Raw genomic sequence first — 18428 nt, forward strand, 5'->3', positions numbered from 1 at the left:
ACTCTCTATTTCTTGTAGTTTAATTTCTCAACAATTTTTTGTGATGTAGAGAATACTGTCATCATGGGTTGTAAATCCTGTGTTGTCAGAAAACGTGTGGAATTTGTACATCTGCCATAAACTTGCCTATGTTTTTAAAAAACCTTTGGATTTCATTGAGGAAATATGAGAACAATTTTTCACAGAGGGAGGGAATAAAGCTGCACTGGATGGGAGGTTCTCTGACAAATCTTACACAACAATGTTCTTACTGAGTGTATTCATTACTATTAGCCTGCAGATGTAAAATATTGATGCATTTGCCCTGGAGAACTGAAAGCTTGAGACTCCCTCAACAGGTGGTTTTGTATGACTGATTTTGGAAATAGATTTTTGGCTGCAGTGTCCTTGTGTTAAATCTCATTATGTGTCTTCAAATGACATGTTTTTACAAATATTTATGGAAGGGATTTTTGGAGATTCTGAGTCAATCTGTCTTCCCAAAATGCTTTGTGCTCCCTGAGCACATCCACAAAGCCATTATTTCACAGGCAGTGATTGCTTTAGGAGAACAAACTGCAGCTCAACCCTATACTGGGGTCACTTTTGTTCCTAGATTTCTGAAGATCATTTTCATTTGCTTCACCCAAAAATAGATCAAAACTTTAAAATATTACTACTTAGCCTAGCAAAGTGGCATCCATGGCAACATGAGAACAGCAGCAGAATTCTGTTCTAAGTGGCAGTGCTGTGCCAAGGCTCTCAACCTCCCAAAAGTGCTTGTTGCAGCCAGAGGTACAACACAGGGCCCCCATTCACTGCTCTCCCACAGGCTCCAAAACAAAGTCACTTGGGAACAAGCCACAAAGTATTTCAGAGAGTTGTTGTGAAACACTTCTGAGATGATACTGACAAGATGTGAACCCAAAATAGCCTCCACCCCAGTGCCCAGATGGCAACAGCACAACGCCTCCCATGTCAGCTGTGTCTGAGCCCTTCCTTTGGCAAAGGTGGCTGGCAGTGACAGTGCTGGGAGCTGGGTAATTCAGGAAAACAGTGGGATTTGAGCTCTTTGGTAGCCTGGAGGGGGTGGGGGGGGGGGGTGTCTTCCTTCTCTGCAGCTCCTGAGGCTCTGCCAGCACCCAGGCTGCAAAGCCCAGCCTGCATTTGTGTGTGGCAGGAAGCCAAACAAGGGCAGCCATGCACAGTTCCTAGAGAAAACAAAAACATGTACCCACCCAGAACCAGACAGGCATAACCTGGCAGTACTCATCTGCAATTAATGGTACTATGCAAATTGAAAACCAGATAGAAATCTAGCCCAGCATATTGTGTCAAATGATGCAAAATTGACTTTTCCTTGAGCTCTCTGAACCAGCATTACCCACAGGACCAGCACAGTTAACAGCCTGTTAACTGCTGTCAGCAGGGTGCCACCTTCATCAGCAGAAACATCACCAGCATCAGACTGACTTTAATTAACAAGACACTGTCAAATATATCTTATGCAAAGAATTCTCTGCTTCTCACAACTTGAACTTTCAGGATACCCTGCTTTTTCACTTAAGAGGAAACTGTTCATGAAATGGCAGAGTACAAAATGAACATCAGCATTATAACTCACCATGATGTTTTTGTGGATGAAGCCTCGTCTGTACCTTGCAGGTTTCAGATGTGGGTACTCTTCTGTGCTGGTAACTCTGATGTTCCAGACCTTTTTCCAGGCATCATAAAGTTGAACATGTACTGGATAGACTCCTGAGTGGTGTGGAGCCACTGCATAGCCCAAGTCAGTTGGAATACCATGTTCCTAAAACATGACACAACAGTGGCTGCACTCAAAAAGTTGAGAAACTTGATGCTTTAGCAATTCTCAAATGCTTTGTTTGTGAAAGACCAAGAACAGGTCTGAAATGCAAATACCAGTAATATCAAAATATGCTGATCTGGAAGGAGATGGAGGGCAGCATGGTGAAGATGAAACACAGGATTTTAAGACAAAAGCCTTTTTAGGAAATAATTTTATGGGGAGGCTGGGAAGAAGCATAAAATGCATTTTACATTGGTTTCTTCAATTTACATTAAACAGAAAGCTGCACTCTTTCAAGTTCTTGCGAGGAATTTGCTCACAAACTCAGATTTCAGAGAGAAAATCACTGGCACATCCTCAACACAACACGTAGCATTTGGCAGCTTTGACTCCAAAATCACAATTTCCACTATATGTCCCTTCACAATTACTTGGATGAGGAGCTGAATTTCAAGAATCACTGCATTTTCCCTCCAGTCAATTCAAAATACAAATCTGTTTTCAAAAACCAGCTTAACTATTTCAGTGCCATGTTAAAAATGGAAAAAAGATAACCACTTGTAAGAGTCTACAGGCAGATGTTGCAGAGTGAACCCTCCTGTAGCACATTTGCTGTTTTTGAAGACTCCTGGCATTTCTTGTGTGCACATACTCACCTTGCTGCCATTGCATTCTCCTCACATCCAATGCATTTTCCTTCAGGTTACTATTCAAAGGAACAGTATATAGCAAATATTTCTTGCCAGTCTGATCAGTGGAATTCACAGTCCATAGGAGATAATTTTGCATGATTTAGGAAGACTGCCCTTGCACTGCCTTTAAATTCTTACTTTTTAATATGGCTTGAATTGACATGGTCATCTTCACCATATTTCCTGATCATACTGTGTGTGCAAAGCATTGGCTGATACCTGGATCCTTTGAATAAACTAGCAACTAAGGAACATGACAACCTCTAAAAAAATAGGTGTGTGATGTTAATAAAATCATTTATTGTGTGTAACAGACACTCCTGGTTCAACCACAGTGGAGAACCCTGAGCTCTCCATCTTTAAAGAATGGTGAAATTCTGGTTCCACCTGCCAGCTGAAGAACAACCAGTGAGTTTTGAAAAGGCAGAAGTAAAATTAGGCTTTTGGAAGAGCAGATGAAGTTCAGCCAACAAGTTTTGTCTGCTGAGATATTTTGATACAATTAGGTCTTAACAGCAGACCCCCTCTTCAGACAAATAATGTGATTTATGTATGGCAATTTTGTTTTGCTTTATTGCATGGAATTAACTACGATCTGTTTCTCCAATATCCTCCTTGATTTTTTCTTATATTCTCACTAAAATATTTTGATTCAAACCTTGGCTGCGAATAAATAATTAGTAAAGGCAATGCTTTTCAAAACAAGTTTGCATAAAGTTGATCCAAAGGAAATATATAAGATGTTATTGGGTATCACTGCAGAATTTCATCTTTGAAAATGTGGCACTCTTACCTAACCCTAACATCCAGTGGTTTCACATTTGATACCTTTCAATGGAGTATTCTTTCAGAAACTTGATTTTTTTTCCTAATCTAAACAGAATAATTGTTTCTGAGTACCTAAATTAAGTAAAAAAAATCAAAAATACAACTCACTAAAGCAAATTTTTTGTTGAGGATCATCTGCTCCACCAGTGAGGACTCGTTGTGGAAGAGGTGTGGCTGCATGTGACTCCACATGTGGGGAAACCACCAGAACTCATCCACTGATCTCAGCAGCAGGTCATCACCCTCATCCTCCTCCTCAGTCCCTGCAGAGAAAATGAAAACAAAAAAATCCAAGCATTTCTGAAGTAAAGTTTCTGCTTTTATTAAGTTTTTACAAATGTTGGAAACACTAAGAATGATATTAACATAATAAACTGTGACCAGTTAAAATACTTCCTGCTGAGGCACTGGTGACAAAATGGGACAGTCAGGAACACTTTGCCAGCCCACATCCTATTAAATAATCTTTCTTTTATCTCTCCTATTTCTACACTGGGTTTAAAACAATATTATTTTAAGGGATAATATATATTGCTATATTTCTACAGTAGAGATGAAACAATCACAATGATGAATTGTGCTAGCTCATCAGATCCCTCAGTGAAATCAATACAAAATTTTATGTGACTGGTGGAATTTACCACTCAAAACCAGACTGAAAGGAACTAAATTTTAATAAAAGGAGGGGAGGCATTTAATCTGTTCCACACAGCAACTAATGCAGGAACATGGCATACTAAGCCCCTTAGACTCTATCCTTCCCTTCTTGTCTTCACACTATACAGAATACAATCAAAATCAAAGTAATTTCAGTGTTTCATTCTTACCTGTGTGATAGAATTTTCCTGAAAATCCCAGGTTGAAAGTAAAATTTGTAATCTGGGCTCTCAAAAGATTCTGAGTATCAAGCAGGGCCTGAAAAAGAAACAAACCAAAAAAACAGCATATAAACATACCTGTAGAAAACACAACGTGGCACAGAAATTTAATATACCAATATAAATATTTTTACAGTTTGTGCCTTTTCAATTGTTTTCGCTATTTAAAAACAGTCCTTTATGTAAGACAGAGCAGTACAGGTATTTTTATTAGCACATAAAGGTTAAAGACCACATGAAAACTCCAACATTTTCCTCATGAAGATGGCCAGCTATTAAAGGCTGGGTTACTCCCTGAATCATGAGCTAGGAAACAAAGGCACACACAGAGACCTTCCACTGGTCACTCAGTAAAGAATGCCACAGCCAGGAATAAATTTCAGATCTCTTGTGCCCCCAGCACTGCTCCATTCTCAAGGGTGAAGAGCACCTGTCAGAGTTACATTTCTCTGCATCAGCTCAAGGACATCCACAGCATTTCAGCCATGGTTCAAAATCATGGGCAACACCAAAGGAAAAATCTAGAGACAGCAAGAAACTAAATCAACCCTAATCCACATCAAAGAACTGGATTGCAGATTCCCCCAAATTCTGACTCATTTCTCAGACAGTGAGCACACTGACTGCCAGCATCTGTGTACTTGCCCTAAAGTAGTACCAACAAAAAAACAGCATGTAGGAAGAAGGGGGAAGCATTATTCATCAGATGCAGCTTCACTCTTTGGTTTCAATATGCTCTTCTTGATTTGTTACTCCTCAGATTTAAATATTACATTCAGGAGTTCTCTCTCTGACTCTTACACCCTGCTGTTCTCTCATTCAGTCTTTCAGGTGAACACAGAAACCCAGCTTTCCAAACTTTGCAAAGCAAAAACAAAACAAATGAGAAAAGGTCATCAAAAAGATTTCCAAGTCAACATGCAGTGTAGCACAATGATTTTAATAAAGTGGTTGAAAACATCACTGTTGTCAAAGAAGAGTAACTGTGTTATGAATGGGGAATGTATTTAACTTCACAAAAAGATTAAAATGATGGGAGATTTTCAAAGGTTGAGAGGTCCAGCAGGTGCCCTACTTCTGAAATACAAAGACAACTTAAGTGCCTTGAAAAATATGAGCCAGTAATTTTCATTATACAAGTGATTTGCCTACAATGATATGCCAAACAACAAAATACTAGGAAGTCCAATCTAGTTTAAGTATTAGGCATAGTACACTCAACTTACAGTTCCTTAAAATACGACCCATTTTACACATTGAGGCAATATCCACCTTATTAGAGCACACAAACTCTTCTCCAGGTCTTTCCTAGGGCTCACCTGGTAAAGATCATCATCTTTCACTGCAAAGCCTGAAAACTGTCCTGTGAACAAGAGACACTCTACAGGAATGTGCAAAATGAAGCACAGAATGGAGATAATTGAAAACAAGCTCCAGACTTATGAAGCAGAATATTAAGTGAAAAATCTTGCAATGCTGTAACGAGGGCTTTTGCACAGGCTGAGAGTGCAGAGATCTCTGAGGAGGCTTCTTATTCTAATGAAAGGCAGCAAATCTGCACAGGATTTATATGAAAGCCAACCCTGAGTTGCTCAGAACCTATTCAATGAAATAACTTTCTCTCTGCATGGTTAAAAAGGGAGGAGGCAAACAATGCAGCTATTCTCTTCCTGAGTGCTGTGGGCACACACAGCTGAGGGAAGGGATCCTGAGCACAGCCTGACAGCGAGGTGGCACCAAGGGCTGCTCACTTCTTTCCCTCCACATTAAGAGCTGTGAGCATTTTTTGAGCTGAAGGTTTTATCCTGTACCTTTCTAACACCTGCCCAGTTTGTCACCTCCAGCCTGCTCTCAGCAGGATGGAAAACCAAAATGGCAAGCAGACTTTAAAAAAGAAGGAGAAAGGTGGCAAGAGGCCCAAGACATTTCTGTAACAACGCAGCACAGAGTTCACTTCTTCCCTGGGAATTAATTTTGCCAGGGTGGTTCCCACCTTCTCCCCTGGTGTTGGGAATGTATCAGCTAATTCCAAGGGTGTACCTGCTCTGCCTGTGAAGAGGAATGCCACAGACCTGCTGTGAACCACTCTGGGTACAGACAAGCCGAGCTAACATTTGAGTTGTCATGCCTATGATTATTTTCTGGGCGACTTGACATTTTACTCATCTTCCAGGTTCTAAAAACAAAATGTTAAAACTCATGAAAAATATATAGTAGCAGATGGCAGGGCCTATTACTGAGAGTTTCCATCAGAAAGACAGAAAGAGAGAAAAGTAGGGGGACTAAAAGCCTGAAATTTCATTTCTACATGCTGTTTCATAAGCTGAAAGTAAACTGCTGGTATTTTCTGGGTATTTTATGATTGTTTATGAACAGCCCCTCTGGGTATCTGTATGAGATGTTACATAAATACACCAGTACTGAAGATTTTATTTTAAAACCATCAAGTCTTCATATGCTTATAAATAATTATTTAGCACATGTTATATTTCTGCTGGTACTATAAAGAAAATAAATCGCTGCCTGCATAATCCCACTCATGTACACAGCTCCAATGAAGAACTTTGTTTTTCACTTTTCCTAAGCTCACAGACTAGGTTTAGAAAATTCCAAGTGACAGAAATCAAATATAAGTGTTCAATACATGATGAAAGACCCCTTTCTTCACTAATAGTAAAAATAAAAATCTCAGAACAAGGCCCTGTTACAAGTCAACAGATTTTCTCATTTCTCAAACAGGACAGAGACCTGGACAGATGACACGGTTTGTCAAAAGTTTTTGTTCAAGTATATCAGTTGAAAAGCCAAGGATAAAACTCCTATCTTCAAACCTGCTTCCCACTTCCATAGCCAGGAAGGCATCCTGCCTCCTGCCCTCAAATATCTCAATGTGATTTCACTTCAGAGTCTGCCACAGAGAAGCTACAAGAGTCAGCCTGTCTTCAGCAAACAGACAGTTGTAATTTCTTCAGCATCAACACAAATACTCAGACTCAAATGCCTTGACTGATCAAAGGAATAAATCAAGATTGCCTTGTTGAACTCTGGTTCACCAAAGAGGAACGACGCCTTCTTTGTGCAGTCACACCAACATATTTATGACTATTTTCCTGCTGAAAAGCTGCTAAAGAACTCAGGCACTTGAGAAGAGAAATGGTTCAATATGCTGGTAATTCTACTTGTAATCACGTACATTTCAAATAAACTGGCAAGCAGACAGACAGAGCCTCACAGTGCTGCAGCATTCACATCTTACACTCCACATCAGAAAACACTTTCATGTCAGCAACAAATGCAAGGGCAGCTTCATCATCTTCCAGAAAGCCTTTCTCCTCCTTTTTTTGGGAAGCAGATCTCATCTCTCAATGCTTGCTTGCTTAACTGTTTTACTGGCTGACAATACTATCAAAGGAGTTATTAAATTAGGAATTATTTTGCTTTTGAATAAAATTTCTAATGTCCTGTTGGCTTTTCAATACAGGCAAAGATCACCTGAAAAGGAAGGACAAATTAGTAGAAAGTGTAATGTGAAAGCACCTGAGTTAAGCAGAGCAAACCTTTCTATGGGAGCTCTTATCCAAAAATAGCTTTAATTTTTCCATATTGAATTTCTTCTGTAACCCCTGTAAGAGAGGGAAGAAACAGAACTAAAGCCATTTTCAGACTGGAGTTCTTGGTGTAGAGAGGTTTAATGAACTGGAGCTGATGTGATGCCATTTTACTCTGCACTTTTTGGGACATCACTTTGCCTTTTCCTGCTCTGGGAGAGCTGCAGCAGAAGCTGCTGTTCAGGTACTCACACACCACCTGCCTCCCCCAACCTCCCCCTCCTGCAAAACCTGTGTGTTGGGAATTTGCTTCTGAGGAAAAATGATTCCTTCATGATAAATTATGTATTTTGGAACATCATTAAAATGCAATGACCACTCTTTTTGGATTTCCAAGATTAGCAATATGACACCCATTACTATAAACATTAAATCTATGCAGGAGAAAAAATAATTGCTTCGAGTATAGGGATGTACTTGGAAAAATATTTTACCTATCCTTCAGATAAAAGAACAAGAAAGCTTAGTTTGTCTTTGTGCACTCTCCTAGCAGAGCTGACACTACAGAGAGGGCAAGAGAAAAAACAAAGACAACTTTCAGCTTCTTCTGCAAAGAACTTTGCTGGCAGAGAACACGTAATCCAGTTTTCCCTCTAAGTGTCAATAAAGTATCAGGCTGGAGCACTGTTGTGCCCCTAAGTTTTTCAGTCAAACAGAAGAAAAAAATTCAGGAGTCACAACTTCATCTTAGGTATCCAAACTTAACATGTCCAGTGAAGGATCCTTAAAACATGAAGGGCCACTTTGGAAAATGTTGCTCAAATGATTTCAATCAAAAGCTTTTTCATCAGGACACACTGTTTTAAATGTCACTGGGTCTTCCTTTAGAGTTGTTTTTTTTATCATATACAATTATGATCTTGATGATAGTGCAATTATGTATTTTCAAGTAATTAGGCTCTTTCATCTAGGTAAATCATTTGTACAACCAAGAGACTTCAGAAATGTTTCTAACTTCCTACACTGACTTCTCACTTCTTGGAGAGGAGGCTGAGGTACCAGTTAATGAGAACTGAGCTAATTACACCAAGGTAACTTGAAGGTTAGAAATACTTGGTGCCAATAGCATTTAATAAAGCAAAGTAATTAGCATGCTGTTTTCAGGGTTCTGTCTGAACTTCTGCTTTAGTAGCTCTTAATTAAACTGTACTTAGATGAAAGAGGTTACTGTTACTAAACAGCTAAACGATCTCATTATTTTGCAGTTAGCAGAAATAAAATCTTGCATTTCTTTTAATTAAAGGTCAAAAAAATCCCAGGTCAGTTGAAACAGAACTAATAAAACATTCTATTGCTACCTATTTTCCCCTGGATTTTGGTCAGATAGGATTCAAAAGAAACCCTGCTGGCTGCATTTTTGCCTAATACTTGACTTACTTATCTAACACCAAGTATTAAGAGGTGAGTTCTCGGGGGTAACAGAACTCAGAGTAAAACCCAAGTGGCTATAAAATCCACTTACATTTTTAAGTTCTTGTGATCTGGTGGTGGCCAGTACAGAGGGAATGTGAGGTTTGTAAGCTCCAGTGGAAGCCCTCTGATAGCCAAGCTGCAGTCACACAGAGCCCCACAGCTGCCTCAGCCTGAGCAGGACAGGCCATCCCTCAGATGCTGTTCCAGGTCACTTCTGGGCCACTCTGCTCTGCCTGCTTAGTCTGGCTCGTCTCCATTGCATCCCACCAGCAGCAGATAAATCCTAAGGGCTGCTCATTGATTTGTGTTGACACTTGTCTGGCTCCCAGGAAATGTTATGCATTACACCTCTGCACCCCTCATTAGCCAGCCCACACTTGTACAGCTTCACATCCTGTCTGCAAGGGTGCACAGTGCTCTGTCACAGATAAAACAGTGCCACGGCTGCTCTAACAGACCTGTGTTTTACAGTCACCCAGCTCAGAAAGGACAGAGGTTGTGATCTGAGCTCCCAGCTCCACATTCATTATCAACAGCACATTTGCTCCTTATTTAATGCTTCCTCACAGGCCAGCTCCAGCTGCAGCTCCTGCTGCAGGCAGAAGGCAGAGCTGGCTGCAGGACAAGGAGGGTGTCCAGGAGCTCAGGCTGCAGCACATCCCAATCCCAGACTGGGCCCTCTCTCCTTGGCTGGAAAAGGAGGCTCCACCCTGGAAGAAGGTCAAGGCCTTATCTCTGAGCAGCAGAGAGCTCAGGGGCTCAGCTGGTGCTGAGGCAGCTGCAGCAGCTCTGCTCTGAGCACTCTGTCCATGGCCACGTCACTGCCCAGAGCACTGATGCCTCACAGGTGCCATTTCAGACCCACCTTTATACCACAGCTCGTGTACAAAAGGTGATGCTCTGTAAAACCTACTTCAGCACAGATTTGATTCCCAAACTGCTACTCCCAAGGAGGAATAGCCTGCAGCTCCTTTTGTGCTGCTGCCTAGGAGTGCTCTCCATGCCAGGTGTCCACAGCAGCTCCTTCCCTTCCTGCCCTGCCCCACACTCCTATCCAGGCAAGGAAGGAGCAGTGACCTCATTCCAACCCCCTGCCAAGGACAGGGACACCTTCCACTAGACCAGGCTGCTCCAAGCCCCTTCCAACCTGGCTTTGAACACTTTAAGGGGTGGGGTCACCACAGTTCTGGACAGCTTGTGCCAGAGCCTCACTGTAAAAAACTCTCCTTGATGTCCAATATAAATCTACTCTCCTTCAATTTAATTCCTGGACTGATAGGGGCAGACTGGGAAATAATAAAACACATTTCCATTTCTTTAGGTAAGGAAAGCAAAAATGTGGTGTCAGTGTTACATATATCAAATCCAAGAGAGTGTAAATATGGCCTCCTGTACAAACCTCAGCCTTACTTTTATCTTCAGTGCCAATGTTCTCTGGACTTCAAAGCCTGAGCCTGGACAAACTAGGACCCATTCATCCCCAAAAGGCTACAGGCTGTGCTTCCTGCTCAGCACAATTTTAAATAAACAAGTTTTCAAAGGCTGGTCTGTATCATTATCTAAATGATCAGAGTTCAAAAGTGGGTGAAATTAATCATTTTTTCAAATGCACATAGAATTCAAGCACTTAAATTTCAATACTGTTTCCCCACCGAGTAACAGTGGCCACGATACAATCTAAATCTGTTACATGATTACAGCAAAACTCAACCCCACAGACCAAGGTATAACAAGCTGCTTTTTAAGTACCTTTGAAGAACTACTGGAGACTACAAGCTGTGTCTAAAATGCTGACCCCAAGCAAGGAGAAACACCTTGGGGTTTGTTCATCTCTCAGCTGATACTTTTTCTCCCAGGTAAGACTAAATCACAGCATTTGTGTTAATGCAGAGTTTTGCACACTAGAGAACAAGACTGCAAATGACTGAAGACTTAAACCCTGTATTCTAGATAAAAAACCAAAATAAACTGCTTGCTCTTCCTGCTTAGCAAAGCACAGCAAAATTACCCCATCATTGGCACATTAAATAAAGATTATTCCATGTGCTGGGCAACGTATCAATGTCACAGTTCATTCACAAACACTTCTTAGATGTTCTTTTTTTCCTAATAGAGCCAAAAATATTCCTCTGCTTCTAGTACTCTATCTGAATAAAAATAGCTATCTACCTATGTACCTGTGTACCTAGGTGAGCTGAGGAAAACCAAAAGCTCTTTTTCCATGTTTTGGCTTTACTGAAAGAAAAAAAATCCTAAATAATCTTTCATTTTCATTTTCTCACTCTGTCTGAAAGCTCTAGGTAAGATACAGCTGGGAATTCAGTCTTCAGCTTGCTCACTAGCCAAGGGTCACAACTTACATTTTTTCCTTCTCTTTATGAGTAGTTCTAAAGTTGTTGAATGAAATTCCCCAGCTGCATCAGCATTGGCATAATAGAAATTATAGAAAAAAAAAACCCCAAGAGAAAGTTTCCACAAAATAACAACTAAACTTCTTTCTCAACCTTTCAAGATTATACGTAGCCAACACAGAAAGAACATAAAAACATATTTCGAATTAATAAGAACTTCGACCGTTTCATTGGCTCCCACATGGTATCAAGTCTAAAGAAATGCAGAAAATCCCAAGACTTCAGAGAAAAAGGGGAGGATGATTTTGCTACAAATGTTAATACACACCCTACCTGTTTTCTTGAGTGTTTGTGTTTCTAAAGGACAAGGCTACAAAAGCTAGGTGTGCCTAGATAAACATCCCAGCTGGCAAAGTCTACACTTCAGCCTCAAACCAACAGAAAGCAATCCAGCTGAGCTCTGCATTTGACTTACTGACTGAGAACATACCTTAACACAAATCCCCTGCCAATATTATGTTCCTTCCAATAGCATATTTCATACTCTTTTGCCAAATCTAATTTTTAAAGACTTACATAATCCTTCTCCTTCCTTTTGGATATTAGCCTCTATTCTGCTGTTTTTATTGGCTATTCAGCCTACACTAAAATGTCTCTGTGCCTTACATTAAATATTTTATCCATCCTCACTGTTTACACCCTGCAGACATCTGCAGCCTATTGCTTTCTGCTTTTGTCATCCTTACTGAATTCTTTAGCCTTTATTTTCTTCTTTTATGCTCAGATGTTTCCTGACTATTCTGGTGTCTCTAAGTACTCTACAAATATTTCTAAACAAGTTGCACAGAACTGAGCACAACCTAGAAGTCTCCTCAGTCAGTAAGATGAAGTACTTCACTGATGTAAAATATTTTTCATAGTCTATCAGAATTTAAAACCAGTTTACATTACAAACTGAGATACATTTCAGTATTCATCTTGTCTTAGGATATTCTCAGGATTACCATTTTCACCATTTCTATTACTTTTAACAATGGCAGGGGAAAAGGACAAGTGATAGGAGGAACATCTTGCAGCACGAAATAACATTTTTATAGAAATGCAGAATTGATTTTCAGCCTCCTTTTGAGTGCCATTAGCATTCCACCAAAGACAGCTCTGAGGTATCTTTAGTCCAAGCCCACTTTAAAATGGAGAAGAGACACTTGGCTTATTCCCAGGATTGCTAACACTAAAAGGCAAGTAAATGGGAGCTTGAGGAAGAGCTGTGGCTTATGAGGTCCACAAAAATGCAACCAGTGCTCCCAAAACAAACCTGTCTCCTCTGGAGAGCCTTTGTTGTCTAGATTTACTGACCTGAGTTGGAATGAATTTGGAAAGCATTCCTCTGCAGAGTCACAGACTTTTTTATTTGTCCTCTCCACTGTTTCTATTTTCAAATGGATTGCAGTATAATTTCTGCAATAGAAAGTGGTTTTAAATTTCATTTATTACTTATCTCAGATATGAAGCTACATTTTAAGGAGCAACACTAACTCATCTCCAGGACTGCAAAGTAAAAGAAGGAATCTTCTAAAAAGTAACTACTTCTAAAAATTGGTCGTAAGGTTTTTATGGTCTGTGCACAGAAAAAGAAACTGGAATGGTAAATAGATAGGGAATTATTATTCCATGAGGAGCTACACCTAAACTGGTAACCAACTGCTTTTCCTTGACTTGGTTTTATAAGCATGGTCACCAAGAATCAGTTATGTCATTGCACTGACCTTCCAGGCTGAACAGAAAGCCACTTCCCATGCTGCTGCAGTGTAAAAGAAAGGAATGAATTAAGAGTCCCACTTCCACTCTCATTTCTCACCAGACTGTGCCTCCTTGATCTGACTGAAGAGCAGGGTGGAGGAAGGCTCACTGTGGGCATCATATTTTACAGTTAATGGCTTTGATTCCTAGATCTGTCTGCAGTTTGGTTTTTATTTGTTGGCTGTGAAGGTTTTATTCAGCTCTGTTAGCAGCAGGAAGTGGATGGCTAGCTTGTCATTGAAAAAGCCCAGAATAAATCCTGCAGCAGCCACTGCTGATGAATCTGTGCAGCTCTGGGGGAAGCTGTATTGCATTTTATTGTTTGCATTACTGAGGTGCTTGCTGAACAAAAAGAGCCTCTGACCAAAAGAACTCACAATCCAAGGAAAGTGAGGGAGTGACAGGATAGCAGCTTCTGTTTCCATGGCCAGATGGATTTTCCCAAACACTGCAGAGTTTAGGTAATGCTGACAATACTCAAAGTGTGCAGATTCACATGCATTTTTTATCACACCCATGAAAATACTCACCTACATTCCTAAAGTGTACACTTTTATGTAGACAGAGCTTGCTAACCACATGGCTGTGAACCAAAAATTATCTCAGTGCAGGCTGGCACGCTGGGTGGACATAAGCATTTGTGAGGATTTCTTTGGATGGCAAGCCTTATGCTCAAGAGGAAAGATATCTCTGCATAATAAATTAAGTCAAGAGAAAAATCAGAAACAGTGTTACCAAGTACTCAGAGCTAGACCACTGGATCTCAGGTGTCATTCCTTAGGTTTTATTTAAAAGAACTCTTGAATCAGAGAACTCTATTGAGAACAGGAAGACACCATTGGCACATTAAGCCTAAGGATAGCAAAGTATTCACTGCTACAGAGAAACATGGGGAATTTAGAAATGAAAAAAAAATGCTCTGATTTTCTGGAAAGATGCACAGTGCTCATCATCTTACTTGGGAAAGCACCAACAGATCCTCAGAAGGTGTCATTTCCTTACTTTGGTTCCATCCTGAAGACAACCAAGGAGTGTACAACCAATAGTCAGATCAGGTGCTGGGGTACAAGAGCTTGAAGCAAATCAGCCTCATTGCCCTCAAAGATCTCATGGGATTCTACCATGCCAAAAAGCAGTTTCTGCAGTCTCTCTGACAATAAAAAACTGCAACTGAAATGCATTTTTCTTCTCTTAGCTACCAACCACTGAATTTGTAACAGTAGATGGTGCAGTGCTTCACATATCATTGTCTCAAGACTTAGGTCTGCATGAAACATTTTTAGGTTTCCATGTACAATGTTGGAGCATTATAATTAAAAACCAAACAAAAAACCCCATCAGATTTAGTTGTTCAAGTATTGCAAAACTAAACAGAGGGGAAAAAAGATCCAAAAATTCATTTTTCAAAGAAAACCAAATACAAAATACCTGACAAAACAAGAATTTCAGCAAAACCAGAACTAATGTAAATGATGGAATTTACAGGAATGAAGGCTTCAATACCAAAACTGTATGCATGGCTTTTTGTCATTATCCACCATGGATAAGCTGCAGGGTTAAACTCTGCACCAAGCTTATTCTATGGATTTGGTTGTGTCCAGCTCACACTGGGGCAGAACAGAAGGAAGAGGCCCATGAGGAATTCCCAGCATTGCTCTGGCAGCCCCTGAAGTGTCATACCCAAAGCAGAGCCAGCTCCTCTGCATCCCTGTGGCCACTCTGCAGTCCCCTTACTCTGGGAAAGGATTTTTATCCTGCTTTCCATTTCAAACATCAGCATGATTTTATTTAACTGGCCTCTACTGAGCAGCAGTTGTATCCATCTCACTAGATTAAAATTCAGAGGCTGCCAAATAAACCAAACTGCTTTTAGAAGTTAGATGTTACAGTAACTGACTGCTAGAGTGTACTATATGCTGGTAGCAGCCCATAAAATATGTAAGACAATTTTTATCACTTGTTTTTAAGTTGCATTTTAGCTCTGAAATCTAGTTCTAATTCTCTACTGTCTCACAGTGTGCAATATTCCACACTACTACAGCTGACACAAAATGCTCAAGTAAACCAGGCTTGCTAAGGCATCAGACAGCTACAGAGACACCCCAGTCAGTAATTTTCTTTCTCCCTGACACTTGTGAAGAACTGAATGCACTTTTTACCTGCTATTTCCAACAAGTCGATATGAAATACCTTAGGAGCTTCAGGTCAAATTAGGAAAGAATGTATGTACACACAAAACAGACACATTCCACAGTGGTATACAGGTATTACAGCTAACAGACTGGGAATGCAAAATGATTTAGCAGAACCAAAGTTTGTACTCACTGATTTCTTTATGGAACTTGAAGATGTGATTAAAATAATTTTTTGAACCTCCCCAAAGGAAAGATTTATGACTCAGTAGTTCTGCAGATGGCACGTTTGATGACACATCAGCCATTTCTTTTCTGATAACCTTCTATGTGATCCTAAGGATAAAGAAGCAATTAACCTAGAGACCTAGACTTCCTCCTGTGACAGGGACCATCCTTTGTCTTGACAGCTCAGGCTTTCTGCACATTTTAGCCCTTCTGCCTTAACACAATATATATGGAAGATTCTCTTCTGAGGCAAATATTTAGGTCATTTCAAGAAAAACTGAACAGCCACATGACTGGATTTGCAAAATTTATAGCCAAGTGGTCCACTTTGCCTTGGGAAGTCCTGGTTTCCTTCCACGTATGCTGCACAGGGTGAAAAGACACTTAATGGGTTTTAAACAACTGCAATAATTTAAGCAGTGCTGACTAATGTGGATCAATTTAATATAAGGAATAAACAATTAGCTCTTAGTGGGGAAACCTGCTATTAAACAGAACTATATTAAACAAAAGGTTAGGCCACCAATGTTATTAAGAAAGTAACAAAGAAGTGTCAGCACTGGCTATAGAAAATGGAAGAGGACTGATCTGACCAAATACAAATGTTTATATTTGATCTTAGTCACTCTGGAAACAATTTATGAACAAGTCACATACTTTTAAGATGCAGTTCACTTAACCAGAGCCTGCCTGAAGCTGAGCTGTGTGTCTATGTTTATGTCTACTGTGGGAAGTTAGAGGAGTAGCTCCATTAGAGGTGTTTGCCTCACAAACCTCAGCATCCAGGCAAGAAGAGAGAGAGAGAGTGTGGATGGAGACTGAAGGCTATGAATTGATTCCTTTTGGCTCAACCCTCTCCATTACCAGAACAATGTTTGGCACAGCTCTTTTCTCCAACTCTCCAGTGATGAATGCTGGAAGACTGCAGCCTGAACCTTGTACTGCCCACTGCAGTGCACACAGACATGAACAGATGCACTGACCAAGAACTCCAAAACCAGAATGAGACATAAGGATCTATCACCTCCCTGCAATAATGGATATGGTTAATATGAAAATTTTTCCTTGGCAATTATCAAGAATAACTACAAGTATGAAAAAAGGTTAGGCTTACCTGAAGAGATCCCTATCCTGATTTCAATTCAGTCTCTTGTGAAAAGCACACAAAGGACCAGGCAGTCAAGAGGAGCTCACACAGCTAATTATTAGGAAAACTTTTTTTTTTTCATTTGAAGAATGTATTTAGCTTTCAAGGAACTCCAGAAAGTGCATATATTGGGGAAATGAAGGTAAAGGCCTAGACCACTAACACAGAACAAACTGTCATCAGGAAAAAAAAAACCCTCACATTTAAATTCCCCTCTTTTATCATCTGCTTCTCCCTTGAAAAATCTCAATGCTTTATAGTAATAAAAATTTCACAAAGAGTAACTGTGACAAAAGAAGATATGAAAGATGTATACTGTCAGCCAGGACAATCATGGTCTATTAAGATAAACTTATTCTCTGGATATCTAGATAGATTATTCTCTGTATGTCCATTTAAATGAATTATTTGCACTGCACAGGCTCTTAAGTCTTCCTAAAAGAAACAAGGAAAATAAAATATAACATTGTCACAGCCTAATGGTGCCTCCTGCCTGACAGACAATAGGAGAGAAAAAAAAACCTTACTGAAAAATGAATGTTGAGTTGATTATTACCAAGCTTATTTTCGAAGTGGGAGGCAATTAGACCACGGAAACATTCTCTTTCATTATTTCTATTATATCAGAGGAAGATAAAGTACATAAATATGAGGATGGATGGTTATTGTTGATGCACACTGACACCTACTCAGTATCTTACACTGAAGAACTATGTTCTATCAGCCCAGATGTTACACAGAGCCAGGCAAATCTCTAACAGGTACTTATTCTAAAACTCTGAACCACTGTTTCAAGCTGTTGGGGTATTTTTTTTAACTGAAGAAGCTGTGGTAAAACCAGAATAAACTTAATCTGCTGTTTAACAAAACAAAGCATTTACAACAGGATAAACTATGTTTTTCAGAAGGGTTCTTTACATTCATGTTCCTGACACTAGGGGTACTCAAGCTGAAGTACCACCACTCTTCTTTAGAGGTGTAGAAGACACTCATTTTAGAGAGCCTGCTTTTAATTTGATCTCTTCTGAGGTCAATATATAACAGTGATAAAAAATTACCACTAAATCTTATAACTTTTTTTCCAAGTGCTTAACTCCCGTTTAAATACTTCATAGGAGAGAGAGAAGTTAAGCCTTTATGGGTTAACCCCCCAAATATTAATTATGCTGGCCACTTTGCAAATCTAATCAGGATATCTAAAGAAGAAATTCCTTGGAAACCACAATCTTACATGCAGTCAGGACCTTCCTCCTTGGAGACAGAAAAAAGGCACCTGGCCATGGCCCAGCTTGAGCAGGGGGTTTGGAGCAGATGATCACCTGATTTTTGCTACTGATTCTGCATTAATCTTCCAGTTTCTGAACTCTGTCCTATCCACAGAGTAGTCACAACCAACCCTAGAGGTCTTCTGGATCTTGGGAGATTCCTCAAGTTTCAGATGGGTTTGCATTAATAGAATACTGGTAGAAACATTCCTGTTACTCTCCTCCAGCTCACAGCCCTAGCAGCTGAGAGTATATCCAGAAAATATTAACAAGGAGATATGTCAAACAAAATTAAAT

The 18428-nt window shown here is 39.9% G+C and overlaps 1 protein-coding gene across 1 annotated transcript in view; it reads right to left on the reverse strand.

Moving 5' to 3' along the window:
* LOC306802066 (bifunctional heparan sulfate N-deacetylase/N-sulfotransferase 3) overlaps positions 1 to 18428 on the reverse strand; it is a 50426-nt gene that overhangs the window by 22617 nt on the left and 9381 nt on the right. Inside the window, exons 3-5 of the mRNA XM_079305814.1 lie at positions 4137 to 4224; positions 3418 to 3572; positions 1604 to 1789 (exon numbers count right to left, since the gene is read on the reverse strand). Coding sequence (XP_079161940.1) covers positions 1604 to 1789; positions 3418 to 3572; positions 4137 to 4224 — 429 coding nt within the window. The remainder of the gene's footprint in view (positions 1 to 1603; positions 1790 to 3417; positions 3573 to 4136; positions 4225 to 18428) is intronic.

The sequence above is a fragment of the Erithacus rubecula genome (genome assembly GCF_903797595.1).
Source record: "Erithacus rubecula genome assembly, chromosome: 5".
In the NCBI taxonomy this organism is placed as follows: domain Eukaryota; kingdom Metazoa; phylum Chordata; class Aves; order Passeriformes; family Muscicapidae; genus Erithacus; species Erithacus rubecula.